General features: G+C 46.3%; 1 protein-coding gene and 1 pseudogene across 1 annotated transcript; one reads left to right on the forward strand and one right to left on the reverse strand.

Annotated features, from left to right (window-relative positions):
- Nucleotides 1–9,756: 9,756 nt before the first annotated feature.
- On the forward strand, nucleotides 9,757–11,676 carry LOC121047233 (annotated as a pseudogene).
- A 3,028-nt stretch (nucleotides 11,677–14,704) lies between these two features.
- LOC120842982 lies at nucleotides 14,705–16,012 on the reverse strand (the record flags this gene model as incomplete). Its single annotated transcript, XM_040214198.3, has 1 exon — nucleotides 14,705–16,012. A coding segment is annotated over one exon (1,044 nt), but the record flags the coding sequence as incomplete, so codon positions are not given.
- Nucleotides 16,013–20,595: the final 4,583 nt, after the last annotated feature.

Below are 20,595 nucleotides of genomic sequence, written 5' to 3' on the forward strand. Positions count from 1 at the left end.
TCATCATCACGTTCCATCCCTCCATATCCAGGCTCAGCAAACTAATCATGGAGACCACTTTCCACCTCATAAACTCTACAGTTATTTCTAAAACATCCGCCCTAACTTCCTATCGAAACCGAACTTACGGTCCCTTCCAGTATGCAGCAACCACTCTGAAACCCCCTCATCTTTACGTTCCATCCCTCCATACCCAGGCTCGGCAAACTAATCATGGAGACCACTTTCCACCTCGTAGACTCTACAGTTATTTCTAAAGCACCCCCCTAACTTCCTATCGACAGCCCAACTTAGATACCTTCCAGTACACAGCAACACCCTTCGAAACCCCCTCATTGTTACGTTCCATCCCTCCATACCCAGGCTCGGCAAACTAATGATGGAGACCACTTCCCACCTCGTAGACTCTAAAGTTATTTCTAAAGCACCCCCCTAACTTCCTATCGACAGCCCAACTTACGATACCTTCCAGTACACGGCAACACCCTTCGAAACCCCCTCATCTTTACGTTCCATCCCTCCATACCCAGGCTCGGCAAACTAATCATGGAGACCACTTCCGACCTCGTAGACTCTAAAGTTATTTCTAAAGCACCCCCCTAACTTCCTATCGACAGCCCAACTTAGATACCTTCCAGTACACAGCAACACCCTTCGAAACCCCCTCATCTTTACGTTCCATCCCTCCATACCCAGGCTCGGCAAACTAATGATGGAGACCACTTCCCACCTCGTAGACTCTAAAGTTATTTCTAAAGCACCCCCCTAACTTCCTATCGACAGCCCAACTTACGATACCTTCCAGTACACGGCAACACCCTTCGAAACCCCCTCATCTTTACGTTCCATCCCTCCATACCCAGGCTCGGCAAACTAATCATGGAGACCACTTCCGACCTCGTAGACTCTAAAGTTATTTCTAAAGCACCCGCCCTAACTTCCTATCGACAGCCCAACTTAGATACCTTCCAGTACACAGCAACACCCTTCGAAACCCCATCATCGTTACGTTCCATCCCTCCATACCCAGGCTCGGCAAACTAATGATGGAGACCACTTCCCACCTCGTAGACTCTAAAGTTATTTCTAAAGCACCCCCCTAACTTCCTATCGACAGCCCAACTTACGATACCTTCCAGTACACAGCAACACCCTTCGAAACCCCCTCATCGTTACGTTCCATCCCTCCATACCCAGGCTCGGCAAACTAATCATGGAGACCACTTTCCACCTCGTAGACTCTACAGTTATTTCATAAGCACCCACCCTAACTTCCTATCGACAGCCCAACTTAGATACCTTCCAGTACACAGCAACACCCTTCGAAACCCCCTCATCGTTACGTTCCATCCCTCCATACCCAGGCTCGGCAAACTAATCATGGAGACCTCTTCCCACCTCGTAGACTAAAGTTATTTCTAAAGCACCCGCCCTAACTTCCTATCGACAGCCCAACTTACGATCTCTTCCAGTATGCAGCAACCACTCCGAAACCCCCTCATCTTTACAATCCATCCCTCCATACCCAGGCTCGGCAAGCTAATCATGGAAACCACTTCCCACCTTGTAGACTCTAAAGTTATTTCTAAAGCACCCGCCCTAACTTCCTATCGACAGCCCAATTAACAATACCTTCCAGTACACAGCAACACCCTTCGAAACCCCCTCATCTTCACATTCCATCCCTCCATACCCAGGCTCGGCAAACTAATCATGGAAACCACTTCCCACCTCGTAGACTCTAAAGTTATTTCTAAAGCACTCGCCCTAACTTCCTATCGACAGCCCAACTTACGATACCTTCCAGTACACAGCAACACCCTTCGAAACCCCCTCATCTTCACATTCCATTCCTTTAATCAACTCGTATCTCTATGCCGATGGTCTCGCCTGTAAATCAAGGAAACTAGACACTTTCTTGCCCCGAAATCATGAGGCTGCTGTCCAACGGAATGATGGTGTTGCCATACTTGACGATTTACCCCTCACTGCCCCTGAACACGTTATTTTATCAAAGGGCCTGTCCTTCGTCCCTGCACTTCAAAGCCGATCTGACCCTTTTGATCTGTCGTCTCCCCTTTTAGTATACCTGAAGAAGACCGTTTGGTTGAAACGTCATTCCACTTCTTTCCTTAGGCACTTCTTTTTCCCTTCATACCTCTAATAATATACTAACAGTGCCCGGCAGAACCCCACATCTTTATATGGAAGAGCTCTTGAACGGCCTTGAAGAAGTGTAGGCTATTTCGGATGACATTCTCATCGGAGGACAAACGGGAGCTGAACACGACGATAGGCTGCCGAGGGTGCTGCAGCGCATCCAGGACAACGGCCTGTGTCTGAACGCTAACAAGTGCGCTTTCCAAGTCGAGGAAGTATAGTAGCTGTGGTACCGTACCAACAAGGACGACGTCAGTCCTTCGGCCGTAAAGGTGAAGGCCACCAAGAAAGCTTCAGAATTGACGAACAAGACAGAACTAGTCATTCTTGCGAGCTCTGAACCTCTATGGTTGTTTTTTGAAGGGGGCTGCCCATGAGTTGGAACCCTTTATCGCCTTCTGGATAAGGATAAAGTGTGCGCCTGGACGAAGATGGAAGGAGAGGTGTACAAGCGTGCCAAGGGTCTGCTAGAATCCTCAGATGTTCTAACACACTACGATGTGTCACGTCCCATAGTGTTGGCCTGCGATGCCTCTCCGTCCGGGCTGGAAGCTATACTGAGCCAAGTGGGAGAAGATGGCATTAAAAGGCCTGCTTCGTCGGTCTGTTCTGGAACTTGTGGCATCATCACCGACATTGTCACTGGTATCTTAGGGTCACTACCAGTGGCAGCCCTGATGCTGGCTATTGCACTGTCCTTGTCAGCCCCACAGCATTCTTTTATTGCGGCTTTTCCAAAGGTACCTCACACAGGTTGCGCTTTCTGGAGTGCTTTTGCATTGCACGTCTGAAAACAAGTGAGGAGAATGTCACATAAGTGGCCATGGCTGCAAGAAACTGCACTTGTTATTTAGAGGCAGTGATCCCAGGAACTTATAGATTTTTCTTTAATGTAGCCAGATCACTTTGCCTACTTCTATGGTGGCCCCCAGCAGCAGATGTTTTCCGGAACATGTAGATATCTTAAGTAGCAACTGTGCAGCAACTGTATTCAATGTATATGTGCAATACCTTATCAAACGATTTTCGGGATGTTTAGGAATAAAAATGTGCATTTTTCATGTAAACACACGTAGCTTATTTAGCTTTGAAACAGAATGGGATTCTCCAACATCAAAGAAAGCTAGAAATAGACACATTCAGAGACTGACTTTATGCAGCATTTCTTTTTATTTCATTTTGGAGCACGTCAATGGGAATGTAAAAGCCGGTAAAAGGTCACGGTGGCGAATACCTACACTACGTTTATTAGAACAACAGACCACAATTGACAAGATTTGTACCACTTAAAAGAAAAATAACCTCTTTTTGACCTCTTGCATTCTTCCCAGAATCTCTACACGGCGGTAGTACATTTGACAAGGCATGTCAGCCAACCTCGGGAGCTGTTGCCTGCGCAACAACGCCCACCGTCAAAGTTATACCTTACCCAAACATCTTCCTCGAGGTTTCGGTGTTGTGATGGACTGCGACATCTGTCTTGAAAACCGAGGGCTTCTAAAAACGCCCGAATGGGCGCGTTCAGTAGTGGCCCCGGAGTCAAGGAGTCACTGACTCCTTCCACTGGACGGCCAAAAGTCACTTCCGGTGCACGTAACTCCGGGGCTTCGGAGTCAAGCTCCGAAGCACCGAGTCCGGAGACGGTGCACGTAGAGTCAAAGGAGCTAAAGATGACGTCATTTCCTGACTGGTGACGATTTCCGGCGCTAAAAGAGGAAAAAACAAACAATATGGCGGGATAAACTGCTTCGGTTCTGTCGCGGGTGCGCGGTTTGCTCGCTTTTGTTAATGAAAAGTGCTCTAGGTAAGACGAATAACGCGTTCGAATATCTTTTTCAGGTAAGGCTCTTTTGGAAAATGCATTGGACAGTATTTTGTTTGGTTTGAATATGCTAATAAACAACGCAAACGTTCATTTGACGCTGTGTCTTGATCACCGTTGCACGGAAACTCGGTAATTGACGATAGTCCTGTCCGCGCTCAACAGAGCAAAACAGGGTATGACCGCGACTTTGGAAGCCGGTTGGACACTCACGCAGAGCATGATACCGATTCATGTTTTGTTTGCGTAGCTAAATCGGGGTGCACGTTGGCTGAGGCTCGCTTCGGCCGACAAAACCTTGATCGCCGAGCGCGGCCGAATTTCCCGTGTGTATACGAATACATTTTATAGGAAGTTCGTTACGAAGGGCAGAACAAACTTATGGCCGTATAAAAGTATCGCAACCGGCGGGTTAGATTCGCTGAGCTCTGTATTTTGCGTGTGCTGACGACGTTTTTTGTCGGCTTTTATAACAGTAGCTGCCTTTGCGCCGCCAAGCGAAGGGCTCGATCGCGTTGCATCGCTTCGAACAGCAGCGCTGATGTGTACAATCACCCGCTTTTTCTTCAACGACCTTGTAAAGACTTCTTCAATACCGGAGTCAAATAAAAGCGATCGTGCTCGCCATCGTCTGCTTCCAGTTTATTCGGAGAACATCTGGCGCAGGGGAGGAAGCGGAAGTTGCGTAGAAGCAGGCTTGGAGCCGCGGGTTTTTTTGCCGTTCAGTAGGCGCTCCGATGACTCCAACTCGAGGCACTCCGTTCGGAGGCAAGGGAGGCGCTACTGAACGCGCCCAATGCCGGTGCAGAACCCGCCGTTCCGCTTCTGTTACCGAAGGCATTCGAGGTGCTCGTCTCACGTAGCTGTGCCGACGTCTCGCGGGTGGTATAATTAACAGGTGGCCTTTTCTTGCCGGCAGGCGCTCCTTCCGACATCGTAAAAACGCGCAAATATTGAGCGTAACTGGAAATGGAACCAACAGCCGACCGAGGCGAGCTCACGACAGTTACAGCGGTTCAGCGCTGGCGGCGCTGGGTTCAGAGCCATTAGGCCTACTAGATCGCTGGAGCCGTGAGTAGGTTAAACATTTAGGAACGTAAAGTGTCTGCAAAATGTGCGTTGAACTAAATGTTTTCGTAATTAAAACGAAGTAAAAATTGTTTCCGCAATTAATGCCTTCTTTTTAAAAAAAATCCCGTCACATGTGCCGAGCGCTGCCGACGAGAGTACGCTTTACGAACTCAGTTTACCTGAAATGGCATTTCGGTTGAATGCCATTCTAGTTGCCGTGTGGCAGTGCCTAAATGACATTTACACTGAATGCCATTTGGCGTAAATGCCATTTTAGCTGCCGTCTGACAGGGGTATTAAAGGCCGCCGTACAGTTCGCGCTTTCCACTTTTTCTGCGTTTCCTCCTCTCCTGCCCTCCTTTCCTTCCTTCACCGCCCCCCCCCCCCCCCCCCCCCCCCCTGTTTACCGCCCTCCCCCCCGGGGGGACAACACGGAGAATGGATTAGGAGACGCCTCCGTTAATCCGGCCTAACCCGCCGAAGAGGGGGCCTGCTGCTTGACCAAAAATTATTTCGCTGCCAAAAAAAAATAAAAAATAAAAACGCCGCGGGCAGCGACCGATTGCGCTAAGCTGGTATGCATTGGACTAACATTTTTCGAAGCGCGCCAGGCTCAGTGTAGGTCCTATCATATGGTCCTGCAAGACTTCCCTGTCCGCCACAAGCTAGCCAATAATTCAAGAACATAACGACGGCAGCGTATTCAAACAGTGTAAAATAAAATGTATATAATATTTATAAGAACACCGTTGTCTTCACTGCTTGGCTTTCAAATTTTTAGCGTTGCCAATAATCGTAATCAAACTATTTTTATGATTGAAGACAACTCGTCGTGCATCGACCCCAAGATTACGCTTACGTGAAACATGATTCTGCGTGGGAGCAACTCGAGTCACCGTAAACTTTTTTTTTTCAACGTGGATTTTGCTTTTTAATTTAGCTGAGGTACCACTGGCAGAACACGAATCGCATACTTGGAGGGTATATACCGTCTGAAAACTCATATAGCTGGTTGAGTGAATGCAATACTATCGCATTCGTTGAAGCTTGATTTGTTGATTCGAACTTCAATAAATCACACGCACCCATTCTCCCTATTCCTGTTTACCCAGTCATAGTCGTTCCCTCACGATGCAATACGACTACAAGTAACGGCAGTTTATGCAATGTTGACGTTGCACAGCCGTGATCGCACGGTTTTCAGAAGCGCTGTAGAACGAGCACAAGCGTCGAATTCCACTACACTGATTGATTTCTATCTCACCGCCGTGACGCCACACGAGAAAAACGATTTCGTTCTGTCTCTGAAATTAGGAACACAGAAATCAAGCTGTAATCCCGGTGATAAAACAAAGCGAAATGGATCTCTGCAGCCAATACCCAACCGTTTGCGAGGTGACTAGGCGAAAGCGTATATTACCTCCGTGCCTTTGCCCTCTGCACACCGCCAGAGAGAGTCATACAAACTCCTTGTAGCTGTTGTCAACACGATTGCGTTTGCAAGCCGGTAGTTTGACTCGGCTGGGATTCGTCCCTTTCATAGCTCTCTATGAAACCAGAAAGGTAGATAGATACTTTTCTACATTGGGTGGGTTTGCCCGGGGCCTCCAGTTATTTACGGCCAAAATCACACTGGAGGCGCTTCAGCAACGTTCACTCTGGTCGACACACGTGCACTCTAAAAATGCCAGTCGTCTGCCTTCCCAAAAGATACTTGAAGAGCCAATCATAGAAACCGACGGATAACGAGGCCGAAATTATGCTTATGCCTCAAAACAATTATAACCCAAATATTGCCTCGTCATTCCCAAACTGGTTGCCGGACGAAATTCTCTATGCGTATTGCAAGCCAGGATTGGTAATAGTAACATATGATACGTACGGCAGAATTCCTTGCCATAAATAAAATTATTTGGCTGACGCCAAAGTAACGTGAAATAGGTGCAAAGAGTTTTGCAAAAGAAAGCGTAAACCGAAAAAAGGGGGAAAAAAAAAAACAGAAGAAAAGGAGAAATAAGAAAAAAAAAATCTCTGGTGACGTGGCCAAAAAAAATTCTGTTCATGTGCCTTTTATTGTCACGTGACCGAACAAAAAAAAATAAACGAAATAAAGAAAGAACACTAGAAAAAAACCATCCCCTGCCCGGTTTCGAAGCTAGGCCCTCTTGATCGTGAAACTAGCGCGCTATTCGTTGCGCCTAGTTGCGCCAACATAACTTTTTTTTTTTGTTTCTTTCTTGCAAGTTGCGCCAACATAACTCTGCCCGTAATGCTCACGCATTTTCACATCATAGGAGAAAGCTTAGGTGCCTTCGTAGTTTTTCATGTATGTGTTATTTTTATTTGTGGCAAGAGTTCACGTTCCAGAATGCTTAGTTTTGGAGCAAAACGAGTTTTCTTCATCCGAGTCACCTTCTAGAGCCAGTAGACCGCACTGGGTCCTCCGGCTAATCAAGCAGCTATTTTCAAATTCTCTGACGTGCCCGTCCTCGCAACCGAGGTCGCCGTTTGACAAGCTCATCTTCCACCTGGTAGCCGGAACCCCCAGCAAAGCGGACATGAAGGCTCCCTACCCACGGCAGCTTTGTTCCGTACCCCACTCCCTCTCGAGAGGATGGCCTCGCCCCGAGGATAATCCCATTCTCTAGACGCCCTTTCCACCCAACGCTGGCCCTTTCCCTCCCCGTCTCCAGCTTCGGGAGAGAAGGTTCTCCCCTGCAGAACGTCCCGTTTGTACAGCGGCCTTTTAACTTGACCAAGATACAGCACGCCGCTTTGCTGTCGCGAATCATTTGTCCGAATGTCTGCGAAACCGTAACACCGTTTGGCATATCCAACGTTGCCCCTAGCAAGCGCCGGCGGTTCAACGTCGCGGCTTGTATGCTTTGTACGCTTTTAACCCCCTAAACTTGTATGCGCCTTTGGCGAAGAAAAATGTGGAGGGAAGCGCGCTGGCCGAACACGTCGAGAAGACGAACCACTCCATCGACCTTGACAACAGCTCTATCCTCGGAACGGAGAAAAACTGGCGGAGGCGCCTCCTGTTGGAGTCGTGGCACATTCAATGCACACGTGCATGGCCTCCGAGATCCCGAAGCGCGCGCGCGAAGGCTTCTCCGGCCGTCCCATTTGTCTCGCTTCCCAGCAGAAGAGTGTAATTGCGCTAACTCCGTCGCTCGCCGCGAGGCGGCGCTCCCAACCCAGTCATGGACAGCATAGGCCTCCTGCTTTGCCCAGGAGGCGCTGCGGAAAAACCGGCTGGCAGCGCCCCCTATGATTTGTTTACAAGTATTGGGTAGTACAAAATCGCGCATTTGAATTTGTCCCGCGTGTAAACGTCAGTAGGCGGTATGGATTCCCCCCTTTCAATTGTTCTGCGGCACGGAATTGAGCCAATTTCGAACGTAGAAAGCTTTTTTCGTTCTTCAACGCTTCGGAAAGGGAGAAAACTGAGCGATGCAGGCTATGTGTACGCCGTACAAGAAGCCGCCAGTGTGGTGTCTGCGCGCTGCCACTCGCAAGTACAGCGAGCTTGTTACGACATCGAGCTTGAGGTAAGCGTTACTAGATACGTTGACGCGTTAACGCGCAGTTCCTCTGTACATATAAAAAGATCAGCTGATGACCAACCTCCAAAATGCGCAAAAGCAGACGCAAGCGATCGAGCGGCGACCGGCCGTCTGTCGGCCGAGCACATCGTTCCTACTGCGCGCTGTTTCTCGAGCTCTTGCAGCTTTTCTTGCGCATTTGCGCGGTAATATTGACGCAAAATAAGATCAGCAGTAGGAGCTCAGCTTTTAGCATATGCTTGTTGCCCTCTGTAGAGCTTTGGTACCCGCGCACGCTTGTTTTTTCGAAGGTAGAAAGCTCTCGCTGGAAGCGGCGCTTTTACTGCTGATCTCATGTTGGAAAAGACTTTAATAAAAAAAAAATAATGATACTTTATTTGTACTCGGGGGGGGGGGGGGGGGGGGGGGGGGGATTTTCGTACAGGGCCAGAAAAGGCAATGCTGCCCATACCGGAAAGAAGTTGTGTACCCAACCTGGGGCACGTACATGCCTACATATGCATAAATAATAAAAAAAAAATATATATATATATATATTATATATATTAAGAGGGGAAAAAACAATCAGTTCGCTCCACTGGTTAGGCAGCATAGCATGTTCCTGTTCGCAAAATGTTTTGATGTGTGTCAGAATAAAATGCTCAATATGCCGACTTTCGATGCTGGTGAGCTCGTAATTGACTGCTCACTATGTTTTGTCGGGAGCATGTATGGTTATGCAGCCGCTAAATGCGCAGTACACGTCTTGATGAGTTGGCTATTTACTTTCAATTTCAGCTTGCCCCTGACCGTCATATCTGCAATGGGATGTGCACTTGCAAGGCAGGGTACCCCGGCACATGCAAGCATGCTGCTGCCGTGGCACTATGGATTAGTGAACAGCAGCCCCTCTCCAAAACAGAACTGCCACAGGCTTGGGGCCAGCCCTCTCGAAAACCAAACATTGACGCAAAGGAATCGATTGAGGAACTGTTCGGACGTAAGCCTCATATATTGTTTGCTCCTGGCCTGAAACTGAGATTTCATTCCGGTTTTTGTACCTGTAATTGCATTCTCTGCCAGTTGTGTTCCATGATGTCATTCATATCTAATCAAGTTGCTCTTCGCAGGTAAAAAGGAGCTGTTTGTTGGTGGGGCACGGCCTGATCAAGTTCCACCGTCATATGTCCTAAACAGGTTCCCAGAAATTGCGTGCCCTCACAACGACATGGCACGGATTGGTGCCATGACCACCACTGAAAGAGAGGCGAAATCTGTGATCTCAGATGTCTTGAGTGCGGTATTTCACCAGATAGAGCTTGCGCGCCTGCAAAAAATGATAACGTGGGAAAATTGCATGCCTGTTTATCACGTAATGACTGTAAATTTCGAGTCGTCCATTGCATTGAGACTTGTCCGTTGTAACCTGGAGGAGGAGATGACGCCAGCTGAGAGGGAACTATACTCCTCCAAAGTGGCGTGCACGCAGCAAGGTGCCGAGTGCATTGCTGTGGACACAGTGCTTCAGGCAGGCTCGAAAAGGCATGTGCGTTTTAATTTTTCGATAAAAATATATGACCTTTTGTTTTGTGAAGTTGGTATTATGCAATGAATATGTACAGCACATAGTAATCAAATTTTCAATGTGGTCTTTACATACAGGTGGTTCAGCGAACGTGAAGTCAGGCTGTCGAGCTCCATCGCCCACAGAGTCGTCGCTCGAAGGCGGCCATTCGACACCCTTGCCCAAAAGCTACTTCACCGAAAGCCATTCACTGAAAGGCTGTGACGTATGGTAAGATGATTGAACAGTATTCACATGCACCGAGTGCACATTTGGTGGCATGCTTATTTTAAGTGGCATCCTTATCCTGCTTATCTTTATTAGGACGAAAGACAGAAGCTGAAGCCAGAGAAGTATTTGAGAAGAAGGTTGGTGCGTCCGTTACACAGGTGAGTGAAAGGTGCAACTATGCTCTGTTTCACCATAAAGCGCCTTTCACACACTTGCAACCGAGTAGGACCGAGGGAGACAAGACCGGTTTTTAGGTGTCTTGCGTCGGCGTAGGACCTGCTCCGTAGCAGTGCCTCTGGTCCTATGCTGTCACAAGAGGCTTAAAAATCTCTCTTGACTATCTCGGTACAAATCGGTTGCAAGTGTGTGAACGGCACTTAAGTTGGAGCAGTCAAAGGCTAGGTGACATACCGTACCAACACAGAAAGAAGTGCAAGGTGCAACACGCACAGAGGAATGATGAATACAGCGAGGCTGTGCTTTTGCAGGCTACATCGGCTTGTAGTGTTTGCTGTGCTCCGACTTAAGCTGAAACAAGGCATAGTGAAGTTTATTTCACTTTTGGAGCAGCATTGAGCCATAGATTTTACGTCTAATTTTAATAGCCAAAAGAAATCTTGAATGGAGAGGTGCTCGTTATGGTAGGATTCAAACCTTTGCATGGCAGACACAAGTGTTACTTGGTGCTCCCCAAGCAGTTTTCTTCAATGAAATTGTATGCAAAAGTGAGAAGAAGTGTTATTGGCGAACAATTTCTTATTAAATTTTCTATAACCCTTGTCTCCCAAACTTGTGGTTCTGTTTTTATTGTTGCCTATCCAGTTCTATTGAAGAAGTGTGTGTGAGCGTGCATGATCACCCTAATGTCACAACCAATATAAACTCAGGTTGGCTTGATAGTGCACTTGAGGCAGCCATGGCTGTGTGCCAGCCCCGACGGATTCTTCAAGACCAGCGACGAGACGACACTACTGGAAATTAAGTGTCCCTATTCAAGGAAAAACAAGGTTCTTATCGATGTGAGCAAGGAAGAAAGCTTTGTCAAGTACATAGTATATGAAGAGGGGCGTCTGATGCTGAAGAAGCGCCACACATACTACACGCAGGTGCAAATTGCGATGTATGTGACAAACACTACCCAATGCTTCTTTTACGTGTACTCGTCGAAGCAGGATGTCATCATACTTGTCGAGCGGGATGAAGGCTTTCTCTCAGAGGCTGTCCCCAGGCTCGAGCTTTTCTATTTTAGATATTACTTGAAGGAGCTCCTTCAGTCCTAGACTCGGAGTATGCACATCGAGACAGAATGAGTTTTATGCAAGCTTTCTTTTATATAAGCGAAATCTAAAAAGCAAAAGTAAGCCATTTTTTGCTGAAGTTTCGAATTTATTTGGGTGTAAATAGCTAGTTTTCTAAACCTTTACAACCTAAATAATTATTTTTGTAAAAAAATCATTTATTTTAAAGATAGCCACGAAACATTTGCATATATGTTGGTTTTCCTTTTGGTCGGTTTAACTAAGAAAAACTCACTCACCAAAGAAAAATGTTGTGATAGCTGTCAAGTGGAGATGAAGGATTTCGTTTTGAGTTTTCTCAAAGCTTAAAGGGGCACTGACACATCAAAATCATATTTTTTTTTATTATCCGAAACGATTGAAAACGATGCCGGGACATTACCCTCAAAATTTGAGATTTGGGAATTCAGTATTCGTGAAGTAAAAAAACAATTTCCAAATGCCGAATTCGAAGTTCCCGCGCGATCGGCGCGGGTGCCTTGACGTCAAAAATCGCGGAGACCTGAGAGTCCCCTTTCCTGTCACCACTCCCTGCTGTTGCCATGGCGACCCAAAGCGAGGAGGAAAGGAGCGAGCGCCCGGCGTTGCGGCGGACCGGTTTTGAGCGGTGTCGCCTGTTTTCCGTTGGAGGATACAAATCCAGGAGACGGCACCACAACGAACTCCCGATTTTTGGTATTTCAAAAAGAAGGGCCGTAGTGCGTTCGCAATTGCGTTAAAAAACATGTTTTACGATTGCCGTAATTATATGTTATAGAGATGTCGCCTACAAAGCTTCTTAATTTCCTGATTTTTGACGTCACCGATCAAAAGAAGCGAGGAGGCGAGACGCGGGAAAATCAAACGCCAAAAATAAAAAGGCGCGCGCGCGCGCGGGAAAATTTTTTTTCGCGATGCGGTTTTTTTTGCGTGTCTATGACTGCAACTTGCATCGTTTTAGACAATAAAAATAAATACGACCTTTGGGGTGTCAGTGCCCCTTTAAGCGTTTTTTTATTCTTTTACACCCAAAATCTTTCTTGGTCACAGCTACTTCTTGAGAACTCATATTTAATGCAAAATCTGCCATAGTTCTTGTGTTTATAAGTGCCAATAAAATCAACACACAATGTTTCTAAAAACAATATTTGGGGGGAGATTCTTGTGCCCGTGGACACCTTGCCAAGTGTTGATTGCTGGAGGAATGTACACATGTACAGCCATTGAGTATCACACAAAGTTTGATCTTATAACGTTTATTGGATGGAAAAATTACATATTTATCAGATTTTATGTGTAACAAACACCACACAGAAAGCAAGCTCGTGCAGGGTTATAGAGACTGTGAGCACGTAAGCACAATAACAGACAGGAAACTAAAATTAGCTCTATTGCAACATTCACAAAATCATTGTGCATTCCCAATTGTCAATAACTAAAACCATACACAGCAATGTCATGCAGCATTATAAAGATTACGAGCCCATATGCACACAAGCAGACAGAAAGCCAGAAATGCCTCTTCCGTAACATTCAATGCATCATTATGCAACCCCAATTGCCATGCAAGTGCACAACACTTGAAGCATACACATATAAGCAGGCTGCATTTCCACTAGTTCATTCATTAGGTTACAAACAATGAGTCAGTGGTCTTGCTGCACTGGACAAATGCCCACCTTAAATTTCACTCACCTTGGTGGTGCACAAGGGCCGAGTCGGTGCCTTGATATACTCCCATTCGACTAGTGCAAGGACAGCGTCTCTGAAGGTATAAACTTTCACAAACATGGTGCACAAACTATTTCTGTTCATTTGAATAATGCTTGTACAAGCACACATTTGGATAGCTAGAGAGATTTGATAGGCAGTTGTTTCTATTTGATTATGCACAACTAGACCCACTGCATATGAGAGCTAGCTCTATGCCCGCAATCTGACGGAAGCTTATTGCGGAGAAGGCGCCATGTAACCGAGCTTTCGGTTGCACGTCAAAAGATCCCCAGGTGGTCCAAATTAATCCTCAGCCCTCCGCTGGGGCGTGCCAGATGCCCGTTGTTGGTTTGGCACGTAAAACCCCCAAATTTGACTTTGACTTGAGCTAGCTCTATGCACTATCACTTGAGGCACGGAAGTTTGCCATATTGCTGAAATATGTTTTGGTGGTCAAATTGTATTGGAATCATGCCCAATGGATAGGTAGTACTACCCAGGCAAGAGCCACATGGTGGCCAATAATAAAGCTAAACTATTTGTTTTGCACTTGCCACTTGAAAGAGTGACGGTACAAAACAGCAGGCGTGGTCTGTTATGACGAGTACGCATTTACTTCTCCAGATACAAGGTGCACAGAACAGCTGGTTTTCGGCCTTGGCATCGAACAAGTTCCATTCCCTATAAATGGCCATCTATATGTAAAGTTGGTGCAAGTTGCACCTTTGTATAACTCACACTTCTCAGATAAAAGGGGGCGTGCAACGATTTTATGGTTAAAAAAAATTTGCATCTCGTCATTTTCACATTGTTTATCGCGTCCCGGAGAATAGAGAAAACATCACTTTCATTCAAAATGTTGCGATTCCGCTGCATAATCGCAAAGCAAAAGCCGAGCTTTTTCCCCCACCTGCAGCCCGGAGTGGCAGCTGAAGGAACTACGGCTAGAAGGTTACGTGACCTCGCTCAGCTCTAACCTGCAGCCTAATGCCCGCTAATGTCAGCAGAGACAGGGAGAGGAAGCGTCCTCCGAGATACCACAGGGTAACCTACACGGCACTCCGAATGACGTCACTAGGAGTGTGACCCTGGAGACTGGGAGTGAGTTGAAGGGTGCCCGAAATGCCAATATTTATCTTTTTTTTACGCCACAACTAGGACACGCAGGCAAAATCGGTTTTCTGGTCTTTACTTCAGAAGTGTCGGAGGGCAACTTCCACAATTTTTTGACCGAAGTCCAGAAATCGTTACAAACCCCTTTAAGCTCCATAATAATAAAAAAAAAAAAAAATCATACTATAAATGAGCACATATTCACTACCTCAATATTTCGCGATTTTCTCAACATGCCTGTTTGCGAGATATTTTGTGGGCACAAATTTATGCGATCCAAAATGGTATGTTTTGTACTTGCCACCATGGAACTGTTTCTTCGCGAGATCAATCTTTTGCAAATTGTCTTCAATCTGCAAATGTTGCATCCTCACAAAAATTAAAGTGCTGCCAAAAAACCAACGAAGTTCATGAAAATAAAATTTAAAAAAATGAAAGGTTCCTAAGGGTTCTCAAGTTAGTTCACAGGCTACGAGCTGATAATGTGTGGCTGAAGGTTGGCCAAAACACAGCACATGTGGAAAATGTCTCCCATTGCTGGTATCAGTGAAATGGGAACTCGGTGGTTAAGGATGTCGTAGAGCTTAATTCTTTGAATCATCCTTTCCACATGAATGCGCACCGAAGCAACTGCGTAGGTCTCTTCCATTTCCTCGGTAGTGAATGGAACGTTGCTTCCCGCCGAGAATGGTGGCATTACAAGGATGACCCCCCTGTCGGCAAGAGAAGCGCGAATGCCAGGAAATCCCTTGTCTGCAAGAACCATGTCGTCGCTTTCGAGCACATTCAAAAATCCAGAGTTTAGTGTGATGTATGTGTCTGAACATCGACCACCGTACGGTTTGGACCTGAACACCACCATTCCATTGGGGATGATTCCAACAAGGAATTTCAGTGTGTAGCATCCTTTGTACGAGGAGTACAGTACGTGCTGCTGCCTAATGTTGGGGGGTGTCTCCGTTTTTATCTCTGTGCAATCTACAATGAGAGTGCACTCCGGATAGTTTTCCTGAAAACAAAGCGGCTGCGCAAGCTTGATGTTGCTCACAGGAGACTTACTGATCCAACCTCTAGTGACCTCTGCCAAGGTGTACAGCACAGCATAAAATGTACGGCAGGCAGTGGTCTCGTGGACCCCGAAGAGAGTTCCAACAGCGCTAAACGATATTCCCAGTTTCATTTTTGTGAGGAAGATCAGCATTTTGTTTTCTACTGTAACGTCACTCCCCCGGTCTCGAACCGTTGGCAGTAGGCTAAGCAGCAAAGCAAACACATTGCCGTCAACACCGCACAAGCTTCGCAGTGCATCTGGGCTATGCTTTATGCTGTCATAGCCACCAAAGAAGCAGGTTCTTGCATGAGGCCCAACTCCCAGGGATCTTGTGAGCTGCTCCTGTTCAGATGGGACAACCTGGCCCACAATTTTAGCTATATTATTAAGAAGAACCTGGCCACTGTTGTACAGTCGAACACTTGTACAACTAAATGTTTGGTACCATAAAACCACTTCATTTTAACAGTCACTTCATTGTAGCCATTGCCCTGGTTCAGGCAGCAACCTGAGTGAGGCCAGATCATCTTTGTTAAACAGGCCATTTAGTAGTAGAGGTGTTCAACTGTCAAATGCCCCACCCTGGTTTTTATTTTCAAATGCCTAAAAATTGCACTGCCCGAGTCAGAGACCTCTGCAGAAACAGGGCAAGTTACGAGGGAAGGTAAGTGAACTGTGGGGAACAAAGAAAATGGTTGTCTTTGGCTCAGTCAGCCCACAACGCAGTAAGAGGTTTGACAGCCCACGGGGTTTAGAGGCAAACATGAAGGTCGCAAATAGTTTTGGTCGCCAACTCAATCCCAAATAAACAAACTCACAAGCTCGTAACCAGAAACTTTGTGCCATTGACCCTACAACATTTTTAGCTTTTTTTCTGCTCTGCACCAAAAGTGTGCCCACTTCTTACTTTTCCTGCTCTCGATCTTTGTTCGGCTATCTCGTGATATTACTTTACTTACCATGCTGCACTCACCGATGAGTTGGTCCTCTTCAATGTCCATCGAGGACCACTCTCCTTCCTGATCAGCAGGACCAGAGATCTGTGAAAAAAGTAAAAGGTAGAAAAGGAGCATGAATCTCTGGTTTCCACCAACTGGTTTCCAAACTAAATCAATGAGCAGAGAACAGGCTTCAATAAATTTGCCATGCTTGTGACTTTTTCATTTTTTGCAAACTTACATTACGATTTTCAGCACTGGATGTTGGCTGGCATGTAGGACATGATGTCGGGGGCACGCTGGTGGAAACTGGGCTCGGTGCGGTGCTTGAGGCTGTGGGAGCTGTGCTTGATGTCGTGATGGCTGTGCTTGATGCGACGGCTGTGACTGATGTTGTGGCGGCCGTGCCCGATGTGGCGACCGTGACTGGTGTTGTGGCGGCCGTGCCTGATGTTGAGGGCTCACTGTGCAGCGCTGGAACTGCCGGTGCTTTCTGAAGTCTTTTCCGCCACCTGAGAATAGCATACATGTGAATTAAGGCATGCTGATACCTATTCGTAGCAACAAGAAATGAAGGTTAGCAAATATTTAGAACCCAAAACTGAGCAGCACGACTTTTAGTGTAAACACGACACTGCCGCTTTCTCGGATTTCACTCAAACAGTGCATTGAGAGTCTGAAGTCATGCTACCTACATTGACGCCTCAAATTAGCTCTTTTCGCTACACAACAGAGCGTTTGATGTACTTCGACCAGAAAAGAAAGCAATAATGGCTTGTGTGCTAGTTGCTCCGTGTGCATGTTCTCCCACTCTGCGACAAAAAATGCTGCATTTAGAAAACGACTACTCAACCGCGTGGGTGAAATGGATTGAACACACTTTAAACCGACCGCATAAATCGGTTTCTTAACTTATCGCGCTGGGATTTGCTACAGAGGTGCTTGAAGCTGGTGCATTCATTAATTGAGAGTATGAATACAAGAAACCTCTAGAGTCAAAGAATACAAAAACTGGTTTTGTCAATGGAAAAATTATCGCCAAGCCTTTTATCACGAAATTATCAGAAAATCGTTGATGGCCATTCTGGCGTTTATCGAGATTGAAAAATTCGTGACATTGGAAACAAAATAGAGTTGGCTTGTCTTTTCTTCATTTCATGTGGCACAAATAAGCACCACAGTAACGCAGTATATATATTTTTTGGTGTATACATGCAAATAATAGGGGAAAGTTTTTGTTTTAATTTTTATTGATTTACTTAGGTGAGCGAATATTGCCACAATTCTAGCGAAAGCTTCCACCAACTTAAGACACCTCTGTAGTAAATCTCAGCGCGATAAGTTAAGAAACCGATTTATGAAGTCAGTTAAAAGTGAGTTCAATCTATTTCGCCAACGCTGTAGATTACCTTAAAAGCAAACCGCACCTGTCAAAACGTTCCAAGCCACTTGATGAGTCGAGTGGGAGCGGTCGTTTGTACGCCGGGGGAAAAATGGTAGGTACGTAGGCTGGATGGCCCACGCAGTTGCTCTTCTTGTTGCCGACGAAGTGCCGGCTACACATCCTCGAGTTTTGTGTCGGCTGCCAAGGCTTGCCATCGGGTCTGTTGAAATTTGCAAACACGAGTGGCCGTGCCTTAGCAGAACAGTCTGGAGGGCGAGAAAAACGAGTATCGCTTACTCAGTGCGCTGGGCGGCTCGTATCCAGCGTTCCCTCTGCTCGACTTCGTGCGGTTTGGATGGAAACCTGTAGAAGCTCACGCCGGGGTTGAGCCCTTCCTGTTCGTGACAATTCACAACGCAACAGTACCGTCGATGGCGACGTTTCGCGCTGCTTGCTGCCGGTTTCGACATGCTTGGACAAATAACAGCGGCTGCGTGTTGAAGTAAACAGCCGCCCGAGCAGGTTTGTTATCGCGTGGGGCAGGTGGCGCCGCGGGACTTGTACTACTCAGACGTTTTATCGCCCGCCACCGGAGGGCGCCACGATACGTTCAAAGCTTCAGCGCAGGAGGCCTATGGCGCGAGGCTGAAGAGTTCAAGCCAAAGTCTTGTTACGTCGAGTTACTGCAACTTATACTGACAAATTTTTGTGTATTGTGGTAGAACGGTGAACAGCTGCTCTGGGGACGCAGATAGAAAATTTGTTCTGCTTATTTAATTACTGTATTTAATTTGAGATATTCATCTGGACATGTTGCGGCTAGCGCTACAAGCTCGCTTTTTGGTATATTTGATTGCAACCTTTAGGGACTGGGCCGGGTACGGGCCTTGTATTCACATCTACAAGGGGGGCCACCAAAGCAAGCCAAACTGACCATTACTTTCTTCTTCTTCTTTTTTTTTTTTTTAACGGCTTGTTCTTTGGAATTATGTTCGGAGGTTGGGAGAGGAACCACAGTGGGGGATAAACAGGTGCTGAAGCATGTGTGTGTGGGTATATGATTTTGTATGGTTCGGTGTGTGCAGCGAATGCTCTTCCAGAGGACTAGCGGCACGGCGTTTCTTTTTGTCCCCGGTGGCGCCGCCATCATACAAACGCTTCTCATCACAAACACGCACATACACGCGCCTAAACAACGTGTGCACCCTCGCCAGCGTAAACCATCTGTACGCACGAGTGCTTGCATCCCCAATAGGGGTGAAGAGGTTTCCCGGAGGGGTACTTTTCCTGAACAATTTCTAGCAGACCACCGCAAGCAACGACAACATTGCTGTTTTTTTTTTTTTTTTTTTTTTTTTTCCGGTTGTGCGCAGCGAAAGTGGCTAATTTAGAACTTTGCCCGTCTTTTGTCCAAACCCGTCACGATGTGTCCCTTCCTTTCCAACTGTGACACGTGGTTTTGTTTACTTCTACTTGTCATTTTTGTTTTTTCCGTTCTTTCCGCGCGTGTTTGGTCGCAGAACAGGAAGATTGGTCGAATAATAATATCAGCAAAAATAAAATGCTTACAGTATCTACTGCAAGCATCGTAATCAACCTATGTGTAGCAGTTGCAAGCGAGCTGCCATGCCGCGCAATTTGTGAGCTATTCATACTGGGCTAAAATAAAGCGCAGCGTGCCCGTGAAAGTTAGCTTCGGGTCGGGCTGCGCCGGCTGTCGGAAATGGATAGCGGATAAACCAGAGTTCTTTTTCCTAAGATGCCATTGTTTGTTTGCATATCAATTAAGTTATATCACAAAGTGCATTATTACGGGATACGGTGGTCTGTGCTACATGCGCCCAAAACTAGATGTTTACAAGATAACGCCCCACCTTTTCAATGAGTACCTACAATTATCACGAGATTTATAAAAAAAAAAAAAAAAATGGCGAAATCATTGCGAGGTGGTTGAACCTCACCACCAAAGGTTTTTCCCCAAACCCGGGGTCACGCTGCTTGTACATCATACAAAAGACAGTCTGCGAACAGATTCACACTCGAGTCACCACGAGATCTGAGCTTCGAATGCCGCATGGCAGTTAAATTAGAGAGTTGGCACGCAGTGTTTGAACCACGGATATCGTGGTGACTGATATCTGCAGACTGTCTTTTGTATAATGGTATAAGCAGTGTGACCTCGGCTTAAAGGTACTTCTAGTAGAAGCAAACACCGCAATATGACCCGCAAAAATTGCATTATATTAAAAATGTTAAAACAAGGACAACACGGACTTCATATATAGTATCAAACCTCGTGAGGCTCCAAAAGCTAGGCCAAACAACGTGCGAAGGTAAAAAAAATATATATTGCAGCATGAATATCTTTATTAAGGGAAGTATTAATTTTTTTATATACGGAGCTTTTCTTCTTTTAGTTTTATACGTGCTACAGATTGCAATCAAATATATCAAAAAGCGCGCTTGTAGCGCTAGCCGCAACATGTCCAGATGAATATCTCAAATTAAATAATTAAATAAGCATCACAAATTTTTTATCTACGTCCCCGGAGCAGCTATTCATCGTTCTACCACAATACACAAACATTTTTAATTATAAGTTGCAGTAACTCGACGTAACAAGACTTTTTCTTGAACTCTTCAGCCTCGCGCCATGCTGTCGATGACTGGGTTGGGAGCGCCTCCCCGCGGAGACACGCCGCCTCCTTCTCTTTTTTTCAATT

Source organism: Ixodes scapularis, unplaced genomic scaffold, assembly GCF_016920785.2.
Source record: "Ixodes scapularis isolate PalLabHiFi unplaced genomic scaffold, ASM1692078v2 PGA_scaffold4__175_contigs__length_147842914, whole genome shotgun sequence".
Lineage (NCBI taxonomy): Eukaryota > Metazoa > Arthropoda > Arachnida > Ixodida > Ixodidae > Ixodes > Ixodes scapularis.